Source organism: Diospyros lotus, chromosome 15, assembly GCF_014633365.1.
Source record: "Diospyros lotus cultivar Yz01 chromosome 15, ASM1463336v1, whole genome shotgun sequence".
NCBI lineage: Eukaryota > Viridiplantae > Streptophyta > Magnoliopsida > Ericales > Ebenaceae > Diospyros > Diospyros lotus.
The window spans coordinates 24,927,178-24,954,701 of NC_068352.1; the positions used below are offsets into that span (position 1 = coordinate 24,927,178).

At 35.9% G+C, this 27,524-nt stretch overlaps 3 protein-coding genes and 2 non-coding genes across 6 annotated transcripts; all 5 read left to right on the top strand.

The window, feature by feature from the left end:
• Nucleotides 1-511: 511 nt before the first annotated feature.
• Nucleotides 512-4,181, top strand: LOC127791966 (F-box/LRR-repeat protein At4g14103-like). 2 transcript variants are annotated; one of them, XM_052322212.1, is made up of 4 exons: nucleotides 512-1,791; nucleotides 1,898-2,167; nucleotides 2,500-2,774; nucleotides 3,969-4,181. In XM_052322212.1, exons 1-3 carry the CDS (start codon nucleotides 634-636, stop codon nucleotides 2,761-2,763), a joined length of 1,692 nt encoding a protein of 563 aa, XP_052178172.1. In that variant the 5' UTR covers nucleotides 512-633; the 3' UTR covers nucleotides 2,764-2,774; nucleotides 3,969-4,181. The 2 variants fall into 2 exon arrangements, with proteins under 2 accessions (XP_052178172.1, XP_052178170.1); XM_052322210.1 differs by lacking the exon at nucleotides 3,969-4,181 and having other exon boundaries at nucleotides 514-1,791; nucleotides 2,500-3,924.
• Nucleotides 4,182-4,816: 635 nt separating this feature from the next.
• Nucleotides 4,817-10,282, top strand: LOC127791323 (uncharacterized). The gene is made up of 2 exons (XM_052321121.1): nucleotides 4,817-5,297; nucleotides 9,318-10,282. The coding sequence occupies exons 1-2, from the start codon at nucleotides 4,913-4,915 to the stop codon at nucleotides 10,013-10,015; spliced, it is 1,083 nt and encodes a 360-aa protein (XP_052177081.1). The 5' UTR covers nucleotides 4,817-4,912; the 3' UTR covers nucleotides 10,016-10,282.
• Nucleotides 10,283-11,316: 1,034 nt separating this feature from the next.
• Nucleotides 11,317-11,406, top strand: LOC127792744 (small nucleolar RNA U36a). The gene has a single exon (XR_008021212.1). It is a non-coding gene; the product is annotated as a small nucleolar RNA U36a (small nucleolar RNA).
• Nucleotides 11,407-12,005: 599 nt separating this feature from the next.
• Nucleotides 12,006-12,124, top strand: LOC127792731 (small nucleolar RNA Z278). The gene has a single exon (XR_008021200.1). It is a non-coding gene; the product is annotated as a small nucleolar RNA Z278 (small nucleolar RNA).
• A 3,682-nt stretch (nucleotides 12,125-15,806) lies between these two features.
• On the top strand, nucleotides 15,807-24,016 carry LOC127792634 (external alternative NAD(P)H-ubiquinone oxidoreductase B1, mitochondrial). The gene is made up of 10 exons (XM_052323219.1): nucleotides 15,807-16,045; nucleotides 17,591-17,864; nucleotides 18,039-18,245; nucleotides 18,496-18,746; nucleotides 20,531-20,744; nucleotides 20,927-21,031; nucleotides 22,873-23,136; nucleotides 23,256-23,377; nucleotides 23,543-23,662; nucleotides 23,794-24,016. The coding sequence occupies exons 1-10, from the start codon at nucleotides 15,969-15,971 to the stop codon at nucleotides 23,879-23,881; spliced, it is 1,722 nt and encodes a 573-aa protein (XP_052179179.1). The 5' UTR covers nucleotides 15,807-15,968; the 3' UTR covers nucleotides 23,882-24,016.
• The last annotated feature ends 3,508 nt before the right edge of the window (nucleotides 24,017-27,524 follow it).

Below are 27,524 nucleotides of genomic sequence, written 5' to 3' on the forward strand. Positions count from 1 at the left end.
TTAGCATGGAATAACAACTTCCACCCTTATATGAAATGAGTTGGTTTGGATTGAAAATTGATTATCAAGAATAACAAGATGGTTGTTTTGAAAAGGCTGGAGTTTGACCAGTGAGCTTGATGTACTCTGACCAATGATAATTTTAAAGAGGTGAAACTTTTCAAAAATTAATAGAAAAAGAATGAAGAGCAAAATATATATGCGTTCAAAAATGGAGTTCTTTTCGAACATTCATATTTTGAATTCAATCGTAATCACTTCGGAAGATACTCCATGATTATCCGAAGTCTAGTAGGATACCATCTTTTTCAATTATCTTCCATAATTATCTGAAATCTTCATTGATTATCCGAAATCTTGGAAACAATATTTTTTTTTTTTTTGGGTAAATAGAATCTTCACAGAATATCATCAAATTTTCCTCCCATTTATCTATATATTTTGAATTCATCCACACCAACCTTTCCATCAATAATCCAAATTTGTGAGTGATCCTTATCGCCATTTAGTTTCCCTTTTAAGTTGTTGCCGTAATTATTTTATTCCCACTGTTTTCTCGTTTTTCTGATTGTTCTGGTGCTACACTTACATTACATCCCCTTGGTCCTAAGATACAGAGTTAAACTCTGCACCATGGTGAAGGGGGAAGCAAGTGTTATTCACGAGGTTTCGACTGCAGATGCCAATGAAGAACCAACAAACAAGAAAATTGAATTGGAAAGCAAGACTGATGATCTTGATGAAGCGGTGGATATGATCTCTAGCTTGCCTGACCACATCATACACCACATCATGTCTTTTCTCCCAACAAAAGATGCAACGAGAAGTAGCGTATTGTCGAAGAGTTGGAGGTATCTATGGGGTTCCTTCCCAATTCTTGACTTTGACCAAAGTCTGTTTGGACGATCGTGCTTAAAATCTGAAGACTTTTTGACCTATCTAGAGAATTCTATTCGACGCCGGGAAGGGTTTATGGAGATTGAAAAATTTAGGCTTCGAGTACACGATTTTCATTCGGACGATTCGAGGGTCGATTCGGCAATCCGTTGGGCTTTAGAGCATGGTGTCCAAGAGCTAGATCTCTACTTGCTTGAAATAAATTATTTGCCCTGCAGTTTGCCTAAGGATCTTTGTCCCACAAAATCAGTCGTCTCCTTGAAATTAAGGAGCTTCCATGTTGATTTCCAAGATCTTTTATTAGGTTTCCCATCATTACAGGAACTTGTTCTCAGACAGTGCGAAGGATCGAATAAAATTCAACGTTTAGGAGTTAATCTCAAGACGTTAGTGTTGGATCAATGCATTGGATTTGATAATATTAAGATGGAGCAATGCAATCTTCAATCATTCATCTATTCTTCTAACCCCTTCAATCAAAGCACCATCACTCTCACTGCTTGTATATTTTTAAAAGTTTTGTCTTTGAAGGGTGCTAGAATTGTAGATAAATGGATAGAACATCATATTTCTGAGCTTGCACACCTTGAGGATCTTACATTGGATGGTTGCTTGGGATTGAAAACAGTAACTCTTTCTCATGGAAAACTTGAAAGATTATCTTTGCTTGAATGCATTCAAGTGGTAGAGATTGAAATTGACTGCCCACAACTCTATTCGTTCATTTATAGTGGCCAAATAGTAAACTTCCATTACTTGAATTCTTCAAGTTACCTCAATGCCACACTTATTTTATCTGAAGTTCAAACGATGGGTAGGTTTGTGAAATTGAGGAAACTTCTCAGAGTATTTGATCACTGCAAACTGCTAAATATAGTTTGTAATTCTTATAAGGTACCTTTTTTTCTTAGGCACAGTAAAATTTTCCTTTTCTCAGTTTTGCAATTTCTGTTTAGACATTCTACAATATACTTAATGTGGCTGTATTGTTGTTTTCAAGGACTTGATTATTCCAGAAACCCATAAAGCTCGCTTTATTCCTCCAATACATGATGTTAAGCATTTGGAGGTGAAATGCCATTCAATTATAGACGATTGCACGCAATTGGTGGATAACTTGCTTTGGTTTGCACCTCATCTTCAGACATTATCCATTGTTTCAAGAATTAAAGGAGGCACAGAAGTAGACCATAATGTTGGTGCTTCAAATTACGCGATAGAACTAGAAGAAGACCAACATGCAGTGAAGCCATTGTACTCCTACAAGAAGGTATTTCTTCAAGTTTTGTTATAATTCTTTGAAGTTTCTACCAGAGTTTTGCCATTATGGACAGAGAAATGATATCAACTTTAAACTTCAATTTTTTTTTTTTTTTGAATTGAAGTGTGTAACTTTTTTGGCACAAAATTTCCACATTTTAAAATCATAGTTGACATTTTCTTAATGTATACCTTTCACTATAATTATACAAAGTAAAACAAAATTTGTGAAGTTTTATATTAATAAAACAAGAGTGTGCAATAGATATCGGTGATGTTATGTTTCTCCGATGTTAGACGATGTATATTGCTCTAACTATTGACATTTTTGTATGGCTCAAGCTTGATTTTCAATTCCAATATATGAGGAGGATAACGAATGATGAGGTTTCATTCTGCTGTCTGGAGCATCCTAAGAAGTGCTGGCAACATCACTTGAAAAAGGTTATGATCAATGGCCTTGATGGTTTTGCTGACGATGACGAGAAAAGCTTGTTGAAGTATTTCAGTAAGAATGGAAAAATATTGGAATTAATTCAAAAAGACTCAAAAATCTTCAGGGTAGTTCAAGGAAATTATTTTGAGCAATCAACGATCCTTTCTTGATCCGGAAAATGGTGGGTATATAAACGTTTGGATAATTGATGGCTCCGTATGCATGATGTTATTATAGTTACTGAAAAATTTGGTACTTATTGTTCTTGCGTAAAAGAACTCTATGCGTAGCATCAGACCATTTGTTCTTGGATAAAAGAACTTTATGCATGGATATTGCAAAATGATTGTTTTAACAATTTTTTGACAAATATCCTGCACGTGGCTTTTGCTTATGACTGTTCAAATGTAAAACACCACTATATGACAGCTTGTTAAACCTGTCTCTACCTGACATAGTAGTATTCTTTTCTGTGCTGTCCTTATGAATTCTGGATTCTGCTAGGTGTCATTTACCTTTGATTGTATCTATTCTTATGTATAATTTATTAACTATTAAAGCAATGTTGTTGGATAAGTTATTGTTGATACTCGATTAGTCAAATAATATTAGCTTTATGCATTGCATATAACAAGAAGAAGAATCTCTCAAGTCTAAAATTTCACTAGATGGGGTTGGCTATATGGTATCTTTTACCTCTTATGTTGCTGTTACTTTGAGACCCAGCTGTCTGCTTTCTGGTCGTCTAGTGGAATAGTATTGTACAAAATTGTTTTACAAAATGTCACTTTGGATTGTACCAAAGAAACTTCCTGCTACAGTTTGTTTGGCTGGTCAGAGTTTCATGCTATGATACATATCGTTGAATATGTAATGCATATGATGAGCGAGCAATCCTTTTGAGTTTCATGCTTTGATTATGTTTGAGATCAGTTGTAGTCATAGACGTTGAATTTGGGGTATAGAGAGATGATGTTTGGAATTGGAGCTAATGTTGTTTGATGGTCCTTGCTTCATGGAAAGTTTGGTACTTGGAAGTCCTTGCTAGTTGTGGGTTTCACAAAGGACTTGAAGTGAAGGGGGCTTGCATTTAGGAGTCCTATAGCCTTCATGCTCAATTTTGCCTTGTTGAATAAATTGCCTGATTAAGAGATTCTCTCACAAATATTAAAGTTAAGGTCAAATGTATCTTCAAGTTTGACATAAAATTGAACAAATGTTTGATTCCCTTCCATCCTTAGAAGTTTCAAAAGTTGTAGTCAACCATTTTAATTGGACAATTATCAGAGTTTGTACATGAATTTAAAAGCATGCCCAATGCATTCTTGGCAAATTTACAAGGTGGAATTGATGGGATTGTTCATTGTTCACGCAGGACTGTGCTAACACATGAATGATGGCTTTATCTACTCTTCCCACTTGATTCTTTGTGCACTAGAGAAATTAGAATGTCAATGGTACATGAAAACCTGGGATCTCAAGCAATTAAACTACATTTAGCACTCTGCTCAAACAAATGGTTGTCAAGAATGTGTAGATGCCATGCCATGGCCTGATTTTCTTGTGAACAATCGTAATTCATGCACTGTTGATATCCAAACATCATGAACTACTACTACCTAATGACAAATCTCCACTTGGTTATGAAGCGATTGAACCTAATGATATTGAATTTTTTATCAAAACTTTGTGAATATAAAGTAACGTAAGGAATATTTGTTAGAGATAGATATATAGTCATCTTAAATTTAAAATAAATATTTATAATTACTGAACAGAAAAATAATATCAGATAAGGGTGACTATGAGAGCTATACATGCGTGTGCTCGAATATTGAATTCATCTTATTTTTATTCAACAAAAATGGTATATTCAATGTAAATTTTATTTATAAAGCAGCACAATAATATTTTATGTGTTGTTTCTTTTATTGTTTCATAAAAAAATCTCTTAACATTTATATTATTAAAAAAGATTAAATATAATTAAATTGATAATCCTACTTTAAATTAACAAAATTCAGCAATACTCAAGCGCGGTCTTCAAGTCTAACGATGTCCCTATTAAACTTTTTTTTAACAATGTTGTAAGACCTTTATCCTTCGAGCTTAGAGCACTTTTATCGGCTTGACTCCAATTTCGTGTAATAGGGTCGAGTGACATATCGGGTGGGCCATTTTCCATAAACGGGTCTCAAATTGGATTTGGATTAGAAACCCTGCAAAAACCCCCTATTTCCCACAACTTGCATCATTCTACTGCACCAGTGGATTTCTCCTAGTAATTCAATGGACTAAAAACCTCCCTAAAATCCAGCCATGTCGCAGGCAGTTTCGACTTTCTTCTCTCCAAATCCACCTTCCAAACCTACTTGCTTCGCCTCTTCCCACACTTGCCTGTGCTCTCCATCTCGAGTCCAAATCATCCCATTCAACTCCTCTCCTATCAGAGCGCAACCCTTCAGACGCGGAATCTCCCATAAATTGTTGCATTTCTCGGCGAATTACCCAGGCTTTTTGTTGGGAAGGAGGCTAGGGTTTGTGGTGAGCGCAGAAAATGGGGAAGGAGAGAGCGAGAGCGAGAGCGAGAGTGGTGTGGATAAGGCTGAAGAAGAAGCCCGAGGGCAGAGCACCATGCCGGAGCGGTTCAGGCACTTGACCAAGGAAGCTCCCGACCGTCCTGTCAGGTGGCCTTGGTTCATAGGTACGCCTATCTCCATGAATATGTAATGTGTATGATGAGTGAGCAATCTTTTTGAGGTTCATGCTCGGTCATGAATGCAGTCAGTTCTTCTGCTCCCTTTTTCTGCATAGATGTTGAAGTTGAGATATAGAGAGATGATATGTTGGAGCTAATGTAATTGGTTGCACCCAGAGGAAAATTGCAGGATAGAGGCATGGCATGAAGCAAAGGACTCGAAGTGAAAAGAGTTGCTTTAAGTTCATGATAGAAGTTTCTTTAAAATAGGCCATGCCCTTTTGATTTACTTAGTAGTCTTTGTCATCGAGCTCAATGTTATTCTTTTGAATGCTAACTTAGGCAATACTATTGCCTTTTTGTTTATTCATTTTTACTTTTCTGTTTTTAGGGCGGTGTAAATTTGCTTATAGGTTTTAAATATTGCCATCTTTGTTTTGCTCAACCTTTTCTTGAGCCATGACTTCGTCTTGGAACATTTTGTGGAAGGATTTAAAATTATGCTAATAATCCGTGATTAAGAGATCCTCTTACAAATATTAAAGCTAAAGTTAACAGTCTCTGTAAGATTAACACCAAGTTTATCAAATGTTTCATTCTCCTCCATCCTTGAAAGTCTCAGTTTTGAACAATTGTGTATGTACTTGTAATCAAATAATATCACCATTTAAAACCCATTTTAAGTGCTATTCAACCACAATGGATAGGATTTACACCTGAAGATGAGAATTTGCATGAAAACCTGGGCCTCAAGCATAAAACCACAAGACTAATTGACAATTCAAGCACTCTACTTGAGCCAACTGTTCTGAAGCTTATGAACAATTGCACTCTATGGGGCCTTTGCTCGCATTAAAAATTCAACATTTCTAGTACTTTATACACTTGATTATGAAGAGATTGAACCCCAAAGACTATTGAAACCTCTCCAAAAGCTCCTAGATATGAAGTTATGTGAGAAATGCCTTTTGGCATTGGCAATATGTAGCCGCTTTAAATCCAAATCGGCTATTATAGTTGCTCAACACAAGGGCTATGTTAGATGGAGTGGGTATGGTTGTTATGGAGTGCATGTGTTTAAGTATTGGATTCATCTAAGTAATCATGTCCAAGGACATTATGTTATAACTAATCAAACTTCTGAGTACTTTTTTTAAAAATTTATTTAATGCAAAATTTAATGTGAAAAATATGAGCATAGGTGAGATAAGAATGTTAAAGTGGATGTATAGTCATTCCATAGTTACCAGGTAACACCCCCCCACCCCCCCATGGAACCACATTCTGGTTTCCACAGACTGGAACGTGGTGCTTTGCTGTCTTGGAACACCAATGGAATGCATTCCAAGTCGCCTAGATTGGAGACCCAAATTAAAGAGAATGCAAGGGAGATGATGCAGTGATGGGTCTCAGTGGTGTTATCCAAACTGAACAATAAATATCGAGAGAGAGAGAGAGAGAGACAATGGGGGAAAAGAGAGAAGAAAAAGGGAGTGGGGAAGGGAGAATAATGGCTTGAAAGAGAAAAGGAATGTGGGCGGAAAAAGTAAAAAGGGATGAGGGAAAATGTAAGGCGGCTACTGCAAGAGGGAGGGTTTTTACCCTCACCACTAGGGTTTCGGTCAGTATGGGCTAGCCTCTTTGGATGGCTTTTTCTTTTCTAAGGGCTAAAAAACTTGGTGGGCTTAGTTACAGTGGATGAAATGTAAAAATTATTTAATGGAACAATATCAAATATATAACTTATTATAATAGGTTATTATAATGGAAACAAATAAAATTTATTTTATGAAAAAAAGGGGATAAGCCTAAAATTAAGGATGAAATAAAGAAAGGCAAATAGAAATAAAATAAGACAGACAACACAAACACCCCCCCGCCCCCCCCAACACACACAAACAAACAAAAAACAACAAGAGAGGGCCCAAAATGTTCCAAAAAATAGTTTTTGAATATAGATGTTCCACTTCGGCAAACCAAAGATGAAATAAGAAATGAGATCATATGCCTATTGAAAATGAGATGTGGTAGTCATGGTTATGGCGGTTTGAACATGTGAAAAGAAGATCGATATACATATCTATGAGGCGAGTGAATGACGAGGAGTTAGTCTGTAGCAAAATAGGGACATGAAGACCATATAAACTTGGTGAGAACTGAGAACCCCTTAAACATGACATGGGATATGATGGTGATGGAGGATGTCGGCAGCAACTTGTAAGACATACAATAGGGGTCCTAAACTGGTTCTAAGGCCCAAGCATTGATTTTGGGATTTTTTGGATGAAGAAGGGCCATCCAGGAAACTTTTTTTAGGCCTTTCTGTTTTGATGTTTTATGCATTAGGGTATTTTCTACATGTCTCCTGGGGTCTTTTTGTTAAGTCTACTTATGTGTTCAGGTTTTGTTTTTGGTCTTTTCCTAGTCTTATTATTAGTAGTTTCAGTTTTGTTTAGTATTCCTAAATAGGAAAAGGACTTTCCTAATTCTAATAGGAATAACCCTACTAGAGCTCTATGCATGCCATTGTAATCTCTCTCTTTTTGTAGTGAGTTGAACAATTAACTACAGGTTTATCCAAGCATGCTATTCTTTTTTTGAATTTTGTGATGCAATTCTTACCCTATGTGTGATTCCATGTAGCATAGGTTGAGGAGTTAATTGTTATTTAGAACACAAAGCACTAGCACTTCGTGGGTGCTGGGGTCCCATTTGGGACTCGTGAAGCCTATTGGGAAACAAGTTCTTCTCCATATATCCTCTTGGGGAGAGTTCTTATGAATCTGCCAGATTTTTGTTAGTGAACTTGAAACTTTTTACTAATGCAAAGTTAGTAAATAAACATATACTTGTAAGATGCACCTTTATTAGTATCCATAAGCATTTGAATTCAAATAGAATTACAACTCATTGTCCTATGCACTCAAAAGTCTGGAACTGGAAAACTGAAAAATAAAAGCTAACAGCTAACTAAAAATCTCACAATCTGTATCCCTACACTTGCCACAATGATTTATATCAAGTATGATTGGGTTCAAACTTGGTTAATAAGTAATCACATATGAAACTAATAATAGAAGCAAGTAAATATGTTGAATGATTTTTTATGTCGGAAATCCTAATGATAGGGAAAACCTCAACTGAATAATGCTTTTTGCTCCAAATTGTTTACAAATAGAGTTGCAACCATCATTGAAATTAACTAGGTTCCTCTTTGGCTACTCACGTATGCTTGAGTTTATAAGGAATTGTTCTTCATTCTTGTTTTTTCCATGCACTGGCTTTACAAATTTCATGGAAAATCACAAAGCATTGTTATCACAGTCTTAATTCAGATTGTAGGATTGTATGATCCTCCTTTTTATTTTTCATGGAACAAGATCTTGTTTTGGTAGGATCAGTATAGAATCATATGATTGGGATCTGAATCTCTGTCCTCCAAGATCCTCCTCCTTGTTTGTTATTACTGTTGTTTTCTTTGTCTTTGTCTTCATGGAATCATGGATTAAAATATAAACCTTGTTTATTTTGCCTGATATTTATTCTTTTTGTGAGAAGAAGCATGATAGAGGCACCGTGGAGCTAGTGCTTAAGAGATGATAAAAATGAAAAAAAATTGTAGCAAAAGAGAGAAGACTAAAGAAAACTTGGTAGGAAACCGGTAGACATGACAAAGAATATAGTGGTCTTATAAAGGATTTGGTCATGGATGGAGATGATTGGAGAACTAGAATTCATGTAGCCAAGCTCACTTAAGTGGGACTGAGGCTTGGAATTATTGTTGTTGATATTCTTTTTTATTTTTTTGATGCACCATTTGAAGTATATACCATAATATATATTGTTCCTCTCCAGTTCTTCACTTTTTGTTATTAAGGGGAACTTACCTTACTGCACTTATTTGATTTATCCTGCTTTTGTTTTTTTTGGCTAAGAATTTATCCTGCATTTTTTTGATGGGGGCTTGTCATTCTAGCAGACTCAGTAGGAATTCAACTTACACTTCTATGCATCAACATATTGCAGCTTTAGCTTTCCTTCTCTATGCCTGGAGAACAGTTTTGTGGGAGTTATCTAACTGGAAGAAGGTTGTAGCAAACCTTACTCAATTCATGGGATATCTTTTAAAGCTTGCACTGGCGCTTATTTTCAATTTCATTGGTGATCCGATCACTTCTCTGATCAGAGCAATAGAAACTACACTCTATACCATCCGTGCTTTCTACTCAGCAGTGGTGGCATATACTCCTGTTCCAGAGCTTACCTTCATCATCATTCTTGTGTCTGCTGTACTTTCCATTGCTGAAGCTGCTGTTCCCGACTCAGTTGACAGCCAACCATATCTTCTCACAGTATCTGGTGTAATAGGCTTTGCAGCCGTGAGAGGCTTCGTCTCAGAGCTGTCCTTCTGGATGCTTCTATTTGGAATGTTTGGTTTTTCTCGGTTCATTAAGAAGAGGGGTTATGTTTCTTCTGTGTTACCCGTTGCAGCTGTGCTAGCTGCCGTGGGGGAGCCTTGGGTTCGCTTTGTTGCTATAACCTCTTATCTTGCTTTGGCCATTACACATCATTCAAGGAAGCCATCGGAAGATAAAGATGAAGCTGAGGCTACTGTAATCCGTAGAAAGGTTCCGGTTCCATTGCTCTGCGCCGCCTTAGCCATCGGTGTTCGCCTTGCTGCTAAGTGGGCAGGCTACCGGCACTTGACATGGATGATAGCTTGAGCAGCAAGATGAATGTTCCTCTGCTATTTCATGGCAATGAAGCTCTGCCAGGCTGGTGGGATTTCCAAGGTAGCAACCACAAATCTTCTGTAATATTACATACCCCATGAAGCAGCAATAAAAGTTTTGTGCTTTCAGTGTCTTGACTTGTTTTTATCAGACCCTCTATGGAAGAGTAGCTAGGATGGTTTGATCTATTTTGATGTGAGGCATAATCCAGAGCAGGTGTATCTTTCTATCATTCTTTTACTATTATTGTGGGTTCTATTTGGAGACTCCAAAATTGAGGTAAACTTAGGTAACATTATTGTGCTAGTATAGTGGTATTGAAAATCAATTATGTGTTGTTATCTATATAAATTTAAAAAACACCATAATGGGTATGTAGATTTGTATATATGTCAATAGACCCAATACATAATTGACTTGTGATATTATTTAAACATAATGACGTAATATTATATATATTATATTTATATTAAATATTTTTATCTGAATAACAGATAATATTGAAGATTTGAACTAAGTTTTTTTGTGATGATTAAATAGATCTAAAAGTTATTTCAACTTGTTTTTTTGTTTTGGATTAACAAGTTAACTTCAATTAGTATGACGTTATTTGTTCATAATTATGAATTAATCTTGTGAGGTTTATATAACATAAGTCATTGGAAATAAAAGAAATTTAGATAAAGAAAGTGTGAATGTTCCAACTTTACTATTTTGATAAAGATTTAAGAGCATAAACACATAATATTATTAGATTTTTAGTACTTGGTTTTTTTATATAAAATATTTTATGGAAAAATAAAATGAATAATATTTTTGTATAAATCTGTATATACAAATGAAAACTTGGTATTGTGTTTGAGGATATATTTTATTTTATTTTCCTAAATTACAATACAATACAAGGCAAACATTTAAAATAAGAAACATATTTTCTTATGTAAAATTCAATTGTTTATATTATGACAAACAAAAAAAAAATACTTTATATTTAAAATAAACGAGTTTTGATATTTTAAATACTTTATATTTAAGATACTATGAACGACTAACCTAGGGTTTTTCTGAAGCCCTCTCTATATATACCAGGAGCGGCGCCTTATTTTTTGGCAAACTGCAGTGCAGCAGCGGCGCCTCGTTGTAGGGTTCGCTTCACAATCTTACGGTCGAATGAATCCCCAGTTTTTTTATTTTTTTATCATTCGCTTTGCAATCTTACAGCCGAATCCCTAGTCTTTTTCTTCTGTTTTCTTTTTGGTTCATATGGATAGATCATGTGTAGTGTTTGTGGTTGGCGATGATTACATTTTATCCGCGCTTCTGAGAGCAATCAATGAAGCACAAAGCTGGTAAAAAAAGGTTGAATTTCTTGATATGAGCCATTGTTTTTCTGGATCGTTCTACGATTTTTAATTCGTTTTAGTCCCAGTGGGGATTCTTTTACGGCTTTTAAATGCCAATTCTGCTTCAGGAAATTCTCGACTTGAGAGTTACATACTCTGACCCGCAAGCTTTTATTTCATTTTGTTGTCAGTTTTCACTATGTTTGTGTTCTTGCTTTGCTATTCATCTTTATGTGTCTATAGACTCTATCTGGTTGAAGGATTTCTTTTGCGGAACCAGAGAGTACAATTACAAGATTTTAACTGCCTTGTTTTTGCAGTAGCAGTAGTCCATGTTGTTGAGATTATTAAAAGCGAAGATATTTACAGGTTGAACCCCTTTTGTTAAGCTACATGTAACACTTGATTAAAACGAGGTTAATTCCCTTTCCAGATCGAAGTGTTTCATCATAGTTATTGATCTTGCCATCGCTGTTAGACAGAATTCTACACAAATCTTATGGTTTTGACGACAAAAGAAGATGCCATATGGATTTAGTTGTTCTTGATTAACTGAGAAGTGTTCTTGTATTATTTTTGAGTATTTACGTAACATTATATTCTTTCACTAACAGTGCATGGTTACAAGTGTTTTGACTGGCAATGATGATACAATCCATCTTGTTTGAGATGTAGTGGAGCCAAGTCCCTGTCTTTCCAGGGAGAACCTACTTGGTTAAGCTGCATTTCACATGACATAACTGGATTTTAATGAGCCAGAGGTTATTTTTCATTCTTTATTATTTTAGAAAAGGTTACTGTATTACTGTCTTTATCTTTATTATCAGATATGTGCTTTTAGGTTGTTATGATTGAGAGAGATTATATGACCCAAATGTTTTGAGTTGCACTAGAGCCAGCCAAGTCCGCATCATAACAGGGAGAACCTACCGGGATAAGCTAAATTGCACATGATATCACCTGATTCTGCTGACCGAAAAGACCACCCATTTTAGAACATATAGTATCTGTGTGATACGTATTTTGTCTGAAATTCGAAGATGAAATTGTGAGTCAGTTTTATTATCGCCTGCTTGTTTGAAGATATCACAAGTTAGTGGGATTCAGCACCCACACTAACTCATTTGGGTTCAGGTTGAACTAGAGGGGGAAGGAGGAAAGAAGTAGGGTATACCACCGTTGGCCATTGCCATCATTGAGAATGGTTCAGCCATGGCTGAATTGAACACACGGGGAAAAGGGAAGGAAAAGAGAGAGAGGAGATACGGAGTCTATTTTGGTTATTTTAGAAAATATTTGAGGTTTATAAGTAACAATAGGGGGACTCAGATTGTATGGTTAATGGAAGTTAATATTATTTTTAGAACCTTGATAATACCTTCATTTATATTTAAGCTAAATTTTGAATGTGTCAAGTGTATTTTGTCTAAAGAGCAATATTCTGTTGTCCACATCAGACAACAAAAAATTATGTTGCTTGCTGTGGTGGCAACAGAACGTTGGATAGGGAGTGGGTGGGTCCCCATGTGAGGGAGTGGGACCTACCTACACACCCAATATTGGAAAATGCTAGAGTCTGATGGGTTTATCGAAAGGAGGCAAAAAGATTATTTTACCCTCACGCCTTGCTCTCCCCTTCTCCCTCGATGCAACGACTGTTGAGGAGGCGGCGAGGCAAGGCCGGGCGACTGTAGCGAGGCACAGCAGTGGCCATGGCAGGCAGGGGAGACGCGCAGAGCGAGGGGGGGACAGTGGCCTGCTTTGCAAATTTATAAAGTGGACAGGAGCAAAATGTCTTTTTGCCCCCTCTTTGTGAGCCACCAACAATCCCCTTATTTGAACCATTGTCTCTCTCCTCAACTCCACTTTATTACTCTCACATTTCTTTTGTCTGTCCAATCTTGGTCGACGTCCTTTGTTGCCTTGGTTCATTGCCTCAATTGTTGGGTCGGGTTTCCTTTTTAGTTGGAGGACGAATCAATAATGGTTGAGTATTCGTAAAAAGATGACTCAATAATGGTTGGGTATTTTTAAAATTTGATTCAGTCTCTTTTACTAATATTTTTATCTCATGGGACTGAAATACTCTTTAATGAGATCAAGATTTTGTGCCTCTTAGACTATAAAAGTCATGCATGATAGGTTAGAAAAAATAAAAGAAAAAATGAAAGGAAAAATAACAAAGTTCTTTGTTCGATTTTAGATTTTCGTTTTTACTTGTGTAAGTGTGATCAAATAGATGATCAGACGGTATTTTGTGATCTAATTAAGCTAAAATTTGGATGGTTCATTCGAAACTCGTGGTTCTAGAATCTAAATGGTGGAGATCTGATTTAAAGGCCTGGATCCTTGGGAATTATCTTGTGGTTCGACTCTGATTTCAATTTTTACCTAGACAATTGTGATCAAATAGACAATCAGACGGTGTTTTGTAATTTGATTGAGCTAAAATTTGGAGAGTATGTTCTAGACTCATGGTTCTAAAATGTGGAGATCTAATTTGGAGGCCAGATCCTTGGAAATCAAGCAGTTTTTGTATTGCTTTGTGGTTCAGTTTGTTCTTCTTTTAATTCTTTTATTATTTTATTGATTTGAGATAAGTTTGATTTTGTGTTTTGTCTTTTATCTCTTATAATTCAAATTTAATAATATTAGTGGAATTTTTAGATAAGTTTCGATCTCATAATTTTGGATTTTGTTAAATGGCTAGAATCTATCCATATAAAAAATTATTTAATGTTTGTTTTAATGATATTTAACAAAATAAAAAAATAATTTTAATCTTATAAAATAAATTTAAATTGTGACAGAAAAATATATTGTTGGTAAATAAAATAATAAATAACAAAATTATTTAATATCAATAATTGAAATAATTAAAAAATATAATTCTATCCGGATAAATTTTATCTAAATAAATTTATTGCATAATTTTTACTCCTTACATTGAAGGAGAATTTTCACGTAAATTTGTTCTCTCCTTTATTTTTGTAATTATATTTGGTATTTGGTTGATTGTTTTGTTTCCTTACAAGTTAAGGATATAGAGTAAATTGATCCCAACATCAACTTCATCCGGTGTTTGATAGGAGGCATGGCTGTCAGCTCGAGCACCCTCGTCTTTCTGTTGCCATTCACTAGCATGGCGTCCAATTTATTCAGAAAATTGAAAGTTGATTTGCTAATAATTAAATCAAAAAGTTCAATCAGAAGGCATGAATCATCTCTCTCTCAATATATCTATATATATATATATCGATCTGTATTTTATATCTCTCAATAATGGTATTGGGGTCAATTTGATGCAAATAAGTACAAATGTAACCTGAATGGAATATATGATTAGAGTTTTAGTTCTTAGAACAAAAGTCAAGTAGTTGAGTCATGATAAATTAAGATTCACACTAATAAGTCATGGATTCGATTCTTTGTCGTATGCAATATGACAAAATCTTTACTTATAATTTATTTATTTTGTCAAAATTAAGAAGACAAATAATAAAGAATCGTGTAAAAATAATAATCCCAAGATTTTATTTTTAGGTGGATGAGGTAATGTTTCTATTCTCCTCTCCCCGCCCTCTCTGCTTTTATTTCCAACGAGGCGGCGATGAAACTTTATCAAGTGATTGCTGGGTTTAGCAATTGAACCTTAGTGGCTGGCCGTAGGGGGTATAGTGATCAATTTTTAAGGGTGAGGTGGTTTTTATGGAGTATTTTATTTATAATTAGGACAGATTTCAAGAGTATTTTAATTTTACGTTCTTTGATCAAAACCAATTTTAATTTTTGATACGCGAAGACTTGATAATGGATGGTTTCATAGTTCTAAATTCAAAATTATTTTGTGATTTAATTCACCAAAAATCATTCAACTCTTCTCCTCTCCCATGCATGCATGCGTGCATCTGTTCTGGGAAATCTAAAGCAGTCCTTCCACTTGTTGAACTCAAATTGTTAAGGGTTGCTTCGGACTTATATGTTGAAAATTTTGATTAGAGTTGGCTTGGGATTATTAATACAAATTTTAACTCAACTTATATATATTGACCCAAATCCAACCCATTGATTTATTATGACTAACCAGTAATATGTTATATAATATACTACTAATTATTTAAAAGTTAGGCATCATGTTTGTTTGATGGTTAGTTTTATCAAATCAATTTTGGTTTTTATTTTGACTCCTCGTACGTACCCGCAATGTCAAAGAATAGGTGGCAATAAATTGATTTGCCATTAACATTGTTGGGACTTTGCATCCAATAGTTTATATTTCATTTTTTTTTTTGTCTCTTCCCTCAATTATTCTTTCATAAATCATTTCACAGTAATATATTATTAATATAATAATAGAATGATCAGAGACTGAATATGAAATCGGAGTAGAAGCCTGGAAAGGGCGTGCCACGTGTAGCTCTCTGCCTCACAAGCCACGAAGCAGGGGAGCTTTTAGACATCGGACTGTCAAAACACACCACCGTATCCATTTCCTCTACGAGTACAAATCCCATTCACCCTGCCTGCACTGCACGCACCTGCAGATTACAGTTAGGTTCCATTCACTTGTTTGGAACAACAATAATTCAACCCAGGGAAACATGACGGTTTTCTCCTCCTTCAGCAGAGCGTTCCATGCCCACTCCTCCTCCAAGCTTCTGGTTCTCTTCTCTGTCAGGTTCTCGATCTTCTCATTTGATCCGCAATTCATTGAATTTTCATCGATTAGGGGGGATATAGTTTTTAGTTCATTTCATTTCTTGATTAAACCGGATCTTTTGGGTTTTTCTTCTTGGGGTTTTGATGCTTCGGGACATTGATGATTGGTTTTCTTGGTGTTATTTTCATGCGGGGTTTGACTGTTTGGTGAAGCCGAGTGTTTTGTGGGTTTCTGGAGATAACAAGAAAATGTTCGTTGTTTTGTTCTTTTGTGCGGGAGATAGTCACGTGATCCATTATGAGGATTTGGGACGGGCTAATTTAAACGTATATATTATGTGTCACCTGAACTTCTCCTTTTTTAGTAATTGTTTGATTGATCTGCGCAATAAGCTTGACGAGTTAGTTCCATATGAGAATGTCAATGAATTAGTGCCATCAGAATCAATTAGGTGTTGCTCATTCATGTTTCCGAGTACAGGGTACGAATTTTTATACCATGATGCAGATACCTATTGCTCTATAACATATGAAATACAGATTATGATTCCTAGTTGGAACCTGTGTTAATCTATTTTCAAGATGTTGCTACTCGGTCGAAAGTAAAAGCAAACCAAATAGACCAAGAAGAAAAGGCCACAGACACTTTGGCTACTTAATTCTATGTTTCAAGGTTTTACCTATTGCTCGGGGGAACATCTGACTGTGATACCCAAATGAAGGCAAGGTGATTAGACAAAACTATTGGATCAAATTGGAGAGAACATTCTGTTGCTCTTAGCTCAAAACATTATAATAAGGTGCTTCAGGTTCCTAGGTATCGGACCCAAGCACATGGTTTGCATTATTGATCTGTTTAGTCATTCGGTCTCAACCGAAGGCATACCCATCTTGTGATGGCTCATGCCTACAACATGACATAAGTTCATAGTTATCTACATTGGGCTATAGAGCTTCTACCTTATTTATTGCTAAATGTTTATACTCTCTTTAACTGTTGGCGTGTGCCGAGTCATTTAACAAGCATAGACCATAGGTCTTGTCTGGTTGGAGAGGCACACAGTGTGCATTTGTTACATTTATTGCATGTAAGAAGGTGCTTCACCATGTTCCTATGTATTAGGCCCGGGAACAGAGGGTGTGTGGTTGATTGGTTGAGTCATTCAATCTGACCAAATGCATTTCCATGTTGCGTTGTGTTAGAAATGTAGTTAACAAAACTCAAGAATGTCAACACTATGGTGAAAATGATGATTTTGGATGAGCAACATAAATGCCTAGTCTTGTGTAATTGGTCTGTTGCTCCCTTTAATTGCTTAAGAAAATCAGTCCTCCTGCTTGAATGACCCGTGCAATATGATCAGTTGGTCCTTATTTTAGGATATGCTAATGTTTTGAGGCTATCGCAATAAATATGATCAACATATGAACTAAGAAGTTCTGTATCTAGTTTCTTAGTAAAATTGATGATTCTTCTAAATTCTTTATCAACATGGTTCTGATTTTCGGTTGTAGCTATTCTTATGGGGAATAGTACTTTTTACCATCTTTTCTTGTTATGCAGTAGTGGAGGCCTTGTGGCATTATCGGAGTCACAGGCAGAAAGTGACAGGCCCAATGCTGAGCTTTGTCAAACAGAATCCAAAAAGAGGGTGGTGGTGCTTGGGACAGGCTGGGCCGGCATTAGTTTTCTTAAGGGTCTGAATAGTTCAATGTATGATGTTCAGGTGGTTTCTCCTCGTAACTATTTTGCATTCACTCCTTTGTTACCTAGCGTCACATGTGGAACAGTGGAGGCACGGAGTATCGTGGAGCCAATTCGAAATATGATAAAGAAGGTCAAAGCAAGTCAGTTTTATGGCATAAGAATTATTCAAAGAACATATATATTTCTTGGGCTTGCGATAATTGCTAAGTATCACTCTAGGTTTTTATTGACATAATTGCAGTGTATCATTTGCTTGATTTATTCAAGGAATTTTTCTCATGCAGTTCTGTTTTCCCCCTGACAGAGAAGTGTTGACATTAACTTTTGGGAAGCAGAATGTCTCCAGATTGATGCAGAGAATAAAAGAATTTTCTGTCGTTCTAATCTGGATGAGAACTTAGTGGGAAATAATGAATTCTACCTAGAATACGATTATCTTATCATTGCAGTTGGTGCTCAAGTAAATACTTTTAACACACCTGGTGTCTCAGAGTACTGCTATTTTCTGAAGGTACATTGTTCCTTTCTTCATTCACGATTGTCTCTAGCATGATGTGTGTGTGTGTGTGTGTATATGCATGCGAGATATATATAAGATATTAGAGATGGTTACTTGTTATTGTCTGTAAGATTTTTTCATGATCTGTGTATCTTTGAATGTTTTAAGAAGACAAAAATTCTCTGGAAGATTAATTTCAATTAGGCTCTTCTGGAAGTTTTGGACCTTACTGTTATTAAAAAAGCTATGAACTTTCATTCAGGAAGTAGAGGATGCTCAAAGGATCCGCAGGAGTGTGATAGATTGTTTTGAAAAGGCTGTACTTCCTGGCCTGAGTGAGGAAGAGCGAAGAACAAACGTCCACTTTGTTATTGTTGGTGGGGGTCCAACTGGTGTGGAATTTGCTGCAGAGCTGCATGACTTTGTCCAGGAAGACTTGATCAAGTTGTATCCTTCAGTTAAAGATCTAGTGAAGATAACAGTTATTCAATCGGGAGATCACATCTTAAACACGTAAGAATATAGCACTCTAGGATAAATTTTAACATTGTATTTGTATCTGAACATATTGTGATGGAGTACTGTGGTTTCTTGATAACTGTAATAGCTCTATGCTTACTTTTCTTAGTTCCCCATCTTGAATGTGTTGGAAATTAGAACTTTAATCCCGTATCATTTCGAGTAAATTACATTGAACTCATCAGAGATTTACTGAAAAGTGATACAGTAGCCATTATGGTCTCAAAATTACTCTGTCCTCCCTTGGTCTGAACATTCTGAACCTTTCAGTTAAGAAACCTTTATCATCTAATGAATTTTGGCTAAATCCCCTACTGATTGTATTAAATCTGAACATATTAATTACTTTTCCTGGATAAGAAGTCCTTTTATTTTGGCATTTCCTTCCTTCTTGTATTACTACATATATGACTTTGCATAAAGTGGACGTGAAGGCTAGTAGCCAAGTGCAATGAAAGGAATGGGAGATTGTTGAGAACATTTTATTTTTCTAGCACACCTACTCTTCTTGTTTCACAAGTCTGTATTTTAGGTCCGGGAAAAGAAAGAGCTCCAGTCAGATCTCTTCCTCCTGGGAAAACTGTATCATATGATAGGCAGGTAAAAGGCCTCAAGCATTGTACTTGATGTCCTTCTGTTTTGGGTCTTAAGTTGTTTGCACGGTAGCTTTCCCTGCATTCAATTTTCATATCCATGCTTTAGTATCTCAACATTCTTTACCTTTCATGCTGACCTGTGGACATGTCATTGCTTAACTGGCTAGCATTCTTCACCATGCATGGTTGTGCGGTTTGTTCTTAAGTTCCTAATCTTCAAACTGCTTTCACATCTGAAAAAGGACAGAATAATTTTTCTATAACAATTTTGGAGAAATAAATGCAAGAAAGGACATGAATTGGCAAGGTAAGTACAGACTTTATTGCTGCAGACTTTGAATAGAGAGACAAAATTGCTTTGTTCAGCTTTGGTTTTGAGAGTTTACAACCAAATCTTAAGCATGAAGAGTAATAGCTAACTCCATGCACTCAGGCTTGGAATTAATGTGCTTGACTGGCCCTTTATTTGTAAACATCTTCCTATTTTTTCAAAAGGGATCTTTAGTGAACTATTCTTCTCTCTCTTTGCTGGAGTTTAAGGGCCTGTTCAGTTCTAGAGAACATTTTCTATTTTTTCAATTCCAAATTTCTATTGAATGGTTGAATCGTCAATTAGTGAATAGAAAACTCAATTTTCTAATTTTTCAATGTTATATTATGAACTGGAAAACATAAAAAAAAATGTTTTCTAAATTTTCTAGAAATGATTGCTATTGCTTTTTGAAGCATAAAATGTTAGAGCATGTTTAGTTGTAAAATTGGAGTTGTGATTAGAAAATGTTCCCTTTTGAGATTGTAATGACAAATAGATGAGAAATGCTTTTGGTGAACTTTTCTCACTTGTCCATTTGCTGGTGGAAACTCAAGCTGTGGCTATAAATTGAGAAGCCTTGCAATTTCTTTTATTGCTTTGTGTCCAGCTTCCTTGCAGAAGATATGGCCATGGATAGAGAAGATTGGAGACCTAGAGTACATGTAGCCGAGACCACCTTGTGGGAATAAGGCTTGTGTTGATGATTTGTTTAGCTTCCTTGCCTTTGAATATTACAAATCAACTAGTCTATAATCAATCCTTTTAGGTTATGGCAATTTATTTTACATCATACTGTTTCTATCTTGCAAGCAAAGGTGAGATTAGAAGTTGAAGGCTCAAACGATTTCCTTTTTGGGGGGTTTCTGTAGGTTTGATGAAAGAATTAGTTCATTTGCTGAACAAAAATTTGGGAGGGATGGCATTGAAGTTTTAACTGGATCTCGGGTTATAAGTGTTTCTGATAAACTTATTAACATGAAGATGAAAGGAGAGGTTTTGTCCATGCCGCACGGAATGGTGGTTTGGTCAACTGGAGTTGGGGCTCGTCCAGTTGTGAAGGACTTCATGGAACAAATTGGCCAGGTTTTGTGTAAATGCATCCGTCATTTTGATAGGTTACAGAATATTTATTTTTATTGCTTGTTCTATGAATCATAATTAGCACTTTATGATGCATGAGGACTCGAATTCCAGAAGAATTTTACTTTTGAGTTCATATATAAGCAAACTTTAATTAGCAATGTTCACGTATGGCCTTTATGCAGGGTAATAGACGTGTTCTAGCCACCGATGAATGGTTGCGAGTAAAAGGTTGCCGAGATGTGTATGCTCTTGGAGATTGTGCTACTGTAGATCAACGTAAAATCATGGTATGTAGCCTCATACTTGTTTGCTTAGTGTATTAGCTAAGTTACGGCTGTGAGAAGCCTAGGGATTTGCTTCCTATTTTGATTTTATTTTGGTTTTAGCAATTAGATTTAGATAATTTAGATTGGGATATATTTGGTTATCTTGCTATTTCGATTTGTTTCTGTTTTTGTTAGATAATTATAGATATTATAGATTGGATTGGAATCATATTGGATTTAGATTCTTACGCATACTGTAGTTAGGTTTACTTTTGGCCTAAGGCTTATGATGATGTAACTTTTTATTCAGCTCTTAATTGTTAAATATATTGGTATTGGTTTTCCTCTCTTGGTTATTTTTTCTCCTCTTCTTCTCTCTTGTGGCTTTGCTTCTTCTCTAACTTCTTCTTCTTCTTTCTGTCTCTTGTCTTTCTTCCCAACTTTTTTGCAATTTTTCCTATTGTCTCATCAATTTTGGATGAGTTCTTTTTCCCACCAAGGGAGAAACATATCGATGTGTTTCCTATTTTGATTTTAGAAATTAGATTTAAATTTAGATTAGGATTTATTTTGTTATGTTGCTATTTTGATTTGTTTCCATTTTTGTAGATAACTATCAATATTATAGGATATGGATTGGAACACTATGGTTAGGTTTACTTTCGGCCTATAAATAAGGCTCATGATGTAACATTTTTATCAGCTCTTAATTATTGGATGCATTGGTATTGATTTCCTTTCTTGGCTCTTTTTCTGATTTTATTTTGGTTTTAGAAATTAGATTTAGCTTAGGATTTTATTTTGTCAACTTGTTATTTTGATTTGCTTTTATTTTTGTTAGATAATTATAGATATGATAGGATTTGGGTTGGAATCATATTAGGATTTAAATTCCTAAGCATGCTATAGTTGGTTTACTTTTGGCCTATAAATAGCGTTCATGATGTAACTTTTTGTTCAGCCCTTGATTATTGAACATATTGGTTTTAATTTCCGCTCTTGGCTCTTCTTTTTTCTTCTCTTCTTTCTTGGCTTTACTACTTCTCTAACTTCTTCTTCTATCTCTTCCCAACTTCCTGCAATTGTTCCTACTGTCCCCCATCAGAAACAAGACACTGCCTATTCTGCTAATTGCAGATTTTACGTACTTTCTTTCTTTCTACATCTTATGGTGAATATCCCTGCATGTAATTTGATTGAATAATGGTGACGCTCAAAACTCATTTTCTAGTGGTTTGATAAGTTTTTCCTTTTTAGCTTTGATGAGATTTTACCATCACATAAGACTCCAAACGAACTTCTCCATTTTAAACATCTTGCCTCAATTTTGTGTCACATCAATGTCTTAATATTCCTATGGATCATTAATATTCGAGAAAATTTCTTCTAGGCCCTTAAATTCAAGTCTGATATATGTTGGAACGGGTAGAAGGAATGCCTGAAATTAAAGGGATAAGGTGGCTGTCAGAGACAAGATAATTTTCCAAGATTAAAGGGATAAGGCAGTTTAGGAGATAAGATAAGTTTGTAAGATTAAGGGGATGAGGCAGTTTGAACGAAAAAGATAACTCCGGAAATTTTAAATTTCAGTTGATTTGTTTTATCTTTTAAGTCTAATTTAAATCTGTTACTGATTTTTAGGAAATAGTTTAGATGGTTTCTTGTATATATATGTACATACCATACTTGAATTCAATAAATATTCAAGGTAAGCTTTCCTATGATTCAGCTTATTTCAATATATTTTGAATTACCTTCTTGATCCTAGCCCTAGGTCTTTAGTAATCAGATCAAATGAATTGATTTCCTCATCATCAACCATATACTATAACAATACTGCACTTGATTTAACCATGTTATAGGAAGATATCTTGACCATATTTAAGGCTGCTGACACGGACAACTCTGGCACCCTAAGCATGGAAGAATTTCAAGCTGTAGTTGAAGACATCCTTGAAAGGTATCCCCAAGTGGAACTCTTTTTAAAGAGCAAGCATCTGCCTCACGTGACAGATCTCCTGAAAGATGCCGAGGGAAATGAAAGACCAGAAGTTGATTACGAAGAGTTCAAGTCTGCCCTTAGTCTCGTTGATTTGCAGACAAAGTGTCTTCCTGCAACTGCTCAGGTACTTGGGATGTTCGTTTCTTGGTTAAAATTTGGAGACCAAAAAACTTTGTAAATGGCTTTCTGCCAATCACCAGAACTCATTAACTCGGCCATTTCTCATTTTGGCGTCATATATAGGTTGCTGCTCAACAAGGTGCATATCTTTCCCGGTGCTTTAATCATCGGAAGCAATGCGAAACTAATCCAGAAGGCCCTCGCCGCTTTAGACTTTCTGGGCGCCATCAATTCCATCCATTCCAGTAATCAAACCATTTGCGTTCTTCTCTTTTAATTTCCTTTTTCTTGCTACCTAAAGCATGAACTGTCATCTTAATTGCTGATAACTGTCCTGGGGACCAATTTCTTACCCATTTGATGACTGCCGGAAACTTCTTGATGACTCGCCGGAAACTTCTGTTCACTAGGTACAAGCATCTTGGACAATTTGCAACTCTTGGTGGGGAGCAGGCGGGAGCTGAGCTACCCGGAGACTGGGTTTCTGTGGGTCACAGCACCCAGTGGCTGTGGTACTCTGTATATGCAAGGTGACATTAACGTTGCCCAAATCAAACTCTTTTCTCTTTATTTGTTACATTCAGCACACTAGAATTGATTTAACCAACCCTATGTAATAAGATAAAGGCTTGATATGTATTATTGTTGTTATTACATTTAGCAAGCAAGTCAGCTGGCGTACAAGGTTCTTGGTGGTTTCTGACTGGACGAGGAAATTCATTTTTGGCAGAGATTCCAGCCGTATCTGAAGCGACAACTGGGCGGGGCTCTTTGTTTTTTCTGAAGCTTTGATGCTTCTGCATTTCTGTAGAATAACACTGTTGATTTATGATTCAAAATAAATTGATATATTTTATATACATTTGGATTTCATTTCATGTGCATTTCATTTGCATTTGGTTTATATATATTATGTTAAGTGGTCGGTTATTTTTTAAGCCCTTGATCATCACCTTGAAAACCCTCAATTCAAGGGCTGCCATCATTTTCCCCCTTTTGCATATAAGGGCATCCCAATTGGCAGATTGAGACACTATTTTTGCACACAAACAGAAGAGAACAAGAACCCTAGAAGCGAGAACGAAAAGAACTCGATGATCGGAAAGAAGATCAACGCAAGGTGAATCTGATTTCTACTCCTTGTAAGTGTGAATCACTTGTTAGTTTGATTGTTTGGGAGAGGGATTGGTGAGATTGAATGCTGGGTTGCACGGTTATTGAGCGATGTACTCTGTTGCGTTTATATCATTTGTGTTTTTTGATTTGCGAGTTGTCGTGAGATTTCTTGTATATCTCTATAATCCATTGTCTATTATTAGTGGATTGACTAGGGTGAAGTTCTGTCGTGAGTAGGATCGTTTTGATCTAAACACATAAACGTTGTGTTCATTTTTCTGTTTGCGTTGTGTGTGTTGTGTTCGTATTTTCGTTTCTTTAATTTTGTTTCGATGTAGATCTTGGTACTGTCGTAGTTTGGTTATGTGTTTATTTTCACAGATATTAATAAGGGGTATCAGAGCTACTCTAAGGCGAACCAGGTTGCGTGCTGTAAGATCCATCGGAGATCAAGATCTAAGAATAAAGAAGCCTGAAGGCGATCGATAAATCCAAAGGTCGCGTCGTTCAAGGAAGATTGGAGGCCGCAATCGGCTTCTGTCTTTGTAAGTATCATTTTTTTTTTTTTTTTGCCTTAATCCTTTACTTTGTTCTTGAGTTTTAAATCAAAACCAAGATAGGGTTGGACGACAACCATTGTTCTTTACTTTCTGGTTTGATTATCTATCTTGCGTTGTTTATTACCTCATTTTCGTTTACTTCTTGTTGTAAGTGTAAATCACTTGATTGTGTGTAAGAGATTGGTAAAATTGATTACGCATTATTGCTCGGTATATTTGGAGAATAGTAATATGTTTTTTTTTAATGTTCTTGAAATTTCCTTTGAAACCTAGTTAGGGTTATAAGGATTTTAGTGAGCATTTTACTTATTCTTGATCCAATTTTTTTTTTTTTTTTTGTTGATTCCTTTTCTTTTGTTGTCCGTGTTCTATATATGCCATTTTTCTAGTGTTGTTCTTGTTCCATTTCTTTTTTTTTTTTTTTTTGTTGCTGTGGTTTCTTTTGTTTTTTCTTATAAGAACTAAACCAAAGATGACACCTATGAAAGTGGAACTCGAAAAGTTTGACGGCCACGGGGACTTTCACATGTGGTAGAGAAAGATGAAGGTTGTGTTGGTCCAACACTGATGTGCGGCCTTGATAGAATAGAAGGAAGGTAAGAAAAAAAAGGAAACACTGAAGGCAATGACTGATTAGGAGAGGCAAGACATGGATGAGTTGGCATTCAGCCTCCTTATACTAAATCTCACCAATAATGTCCTTGGGTAAGAAAGCAACGAGGAAACTGCTGCAAAGGTATGGAGTAAATTAAAGTCTTTGTATATGGTTAAGTCTATGTCAAATAAGATATATATATCTTAAAGAACAACTCTTTAGTTTTAAGATGGATCCTTTAAGAACCTTAGAAGAAAAATTAGATGATTTCAAAGTTACCACCATAAGTCTAGCATGTAACACCCCGTTTTTCTCTTACCGAGCGTGTCATTATGCTGGGGCCCAAATTATACATAAATTATCTTTTTCATTTTTTCTCGGTACATAATTTAACCTTAAGTACCGAATCCCAAACAAAACCCCCAGCAAATCATTAAAAATGCAGAAACGATAATTGAAACCTGATATGGTAAATAATCAAATCATTTTATTTATAACATAAGAATTCGTATCATAATTAATATCATATCCTCAATATTCAAATACATAAATACATGGAGATTCCATAATATTCTAACAAGGTTAAACATCAATAAAGCATCAGCTAAAACATATCCGAGTCAGCTCACTGAATCCATCGGCCACGCCATCACGTGCCGTCATATCTTAACCTGCTCATTGCCCTAATTGCAAGTCTAAAACTAGAACATTGAATGTTTCAGACGTATAACCCATTAGAAGATGAAACTTCTAGTGAAGGTCCAAAACATATATACGAATGCATGATGCAATAACATGAACAACATTTGTCCTTAGTGTAATTTCCCTGACCCGCAAGCCCGGTTAGGAATCCTAGGCAAATCCCGAACCTCTGCAGGATAAGCCTAACGTTATTTCCCCAACGCTCTTGGAGAATTACGGCTATACTCTGGGGGCGACATCCCATTCCTATGCACAAATATCAATGTGACAATAATATTGTGTCATGCAATTATCACGACTTTCCATACAATATGATAAAATGAATCATATCTTTCGTAAATATTATGCATATATAAGCAATCATATATTTCATAAATATCATGCATAATATACAATCATATCATGTAGGATAAGAAAACTCACAAAACCATGTTTAGTATAAAATTACTCACCTTTTGAGATAAACTTACATTTTTTTGAAAAGCGTGCATTGCCTCGATATGCGTGCCCTGCCTTGATTCTCGTGCCAACTTTCAAAGGTTGCACCAATTACATCATCTCGATCACCTCAATCATAAAATGATATTTAATCACTAAATATCCTCAATATTCCATTTATTTTATTTTTCTTTTATTTTCTCTCATTTTTCCTTTCCAAAAATCTCAATAAATGCCTCGGGACTATTTTCTCAAATCTAATTTCACAACAATTCATCATAGGCTATGAACTTCAAAATAAAAATATTGGAATTACTCGGATGTTGCGTTTTCACGCAAAACAAAGCTCTTTGATGCTAAAACTAAGACATCGGGAATCCCAACTTCAAAATTTTTTGCAAGAATTTTTCTAGAATTTTTCTAAAACATTTTTCTATAATTTTAGGGAATTTTTGCACGAACCTCCATAAAACATTTTTCTAGAATTTTAGGAAATTTTTGCACATTTTTCTAGGCCCCCACGCGCCCTCACGCGTTGGCGCGTGGGCTGCGCGTGTTGACCAGCGCGTGTGGCCCACGCGCCGGTCATCTTCCCCGGCGCCGGCCATGCCGGCGATCTAAGATGACTCCACCGGTTGAAACCCCTATTCCATTCGATCCATATGGCATAACTTTGAGCTCGAAAGGAGGCCGGGAAGGCCTCCGATTTGCCGGCCAAAGCTCGGCCAGATCGCCCGCCTCATCTTTTCGACGAGCTTCGAATCACCATGAAACCTTAACCAAAATGCCTCTTAACTCTCCAGATATGCTCTACACCTCATGGGCTTCAAAAGCCCCTTATTCTTGAGCCTCAATTCATTCAAAATCGTGGCCAATTTGAAGCTCAAAATCTCTCCATTTTCGGCCACCATTGAACGCCGATCAAACAAGCACCAAAACGCTCCAAATTTTCCAGAAATGCTCCTCTCACTATGGGCAACA

Coding starts and splice junctions, on each gene's coding strand:
- LOC127792634 (XM_052323219.1), top strand. CDS start 15,969: ATGACGGTTTTCTCCTCCTTCAGCAGAGCGTTCCATGCCCACTCCTCC. Junction 21,032..22,872: donor TAGATCAACGTAAAATCATG/GTATGTAGCCTC, acceptor ACCATGTTATAG/GAAGATATCTTGACCATATT. Junction 23,378..23,542: donor CATCAATTCCATCCATTCCA/GTAATCAAACCA, acceptor TCTGTTCACTAG/GTACAAGCATCTTGGACAAT.
- LOC127791966 (XM_052322212.1), top strand. CDS start 634: ATGGTGAAGGGGGAAGCAAGTGTTATTCACGAGGTTTCGACTGCAGAT. Junction 1,792..1,897: donor TAGTTTGTAATTCTTATAAG/GTACCTTTTTTT, acceptor GTTGTTTTCAAG/GACTTGATTATTCCAGAAAC. Junction 2,168..2,499: donor CATTGTACTCCTACAAGAAG/GTATTTCTTCAA, acceptor GTATGGCTCAAG/CTTGATTTTCAATTCCAATA.
- LOC127791323 (XM_052321121.1), top strand. CDS start 4,913: ATGTCGCAGGCAGTTTCGACTTTCTTCTCTCCAAATCCACCTTCCAAA. Junction 5,298..9,317: donor CAGGTGGCCTTGGTTCATAG/GTACGCCTATCT, acceptor AACATATTGCAG/CTTTAGCTTTCCTTCTCTAT.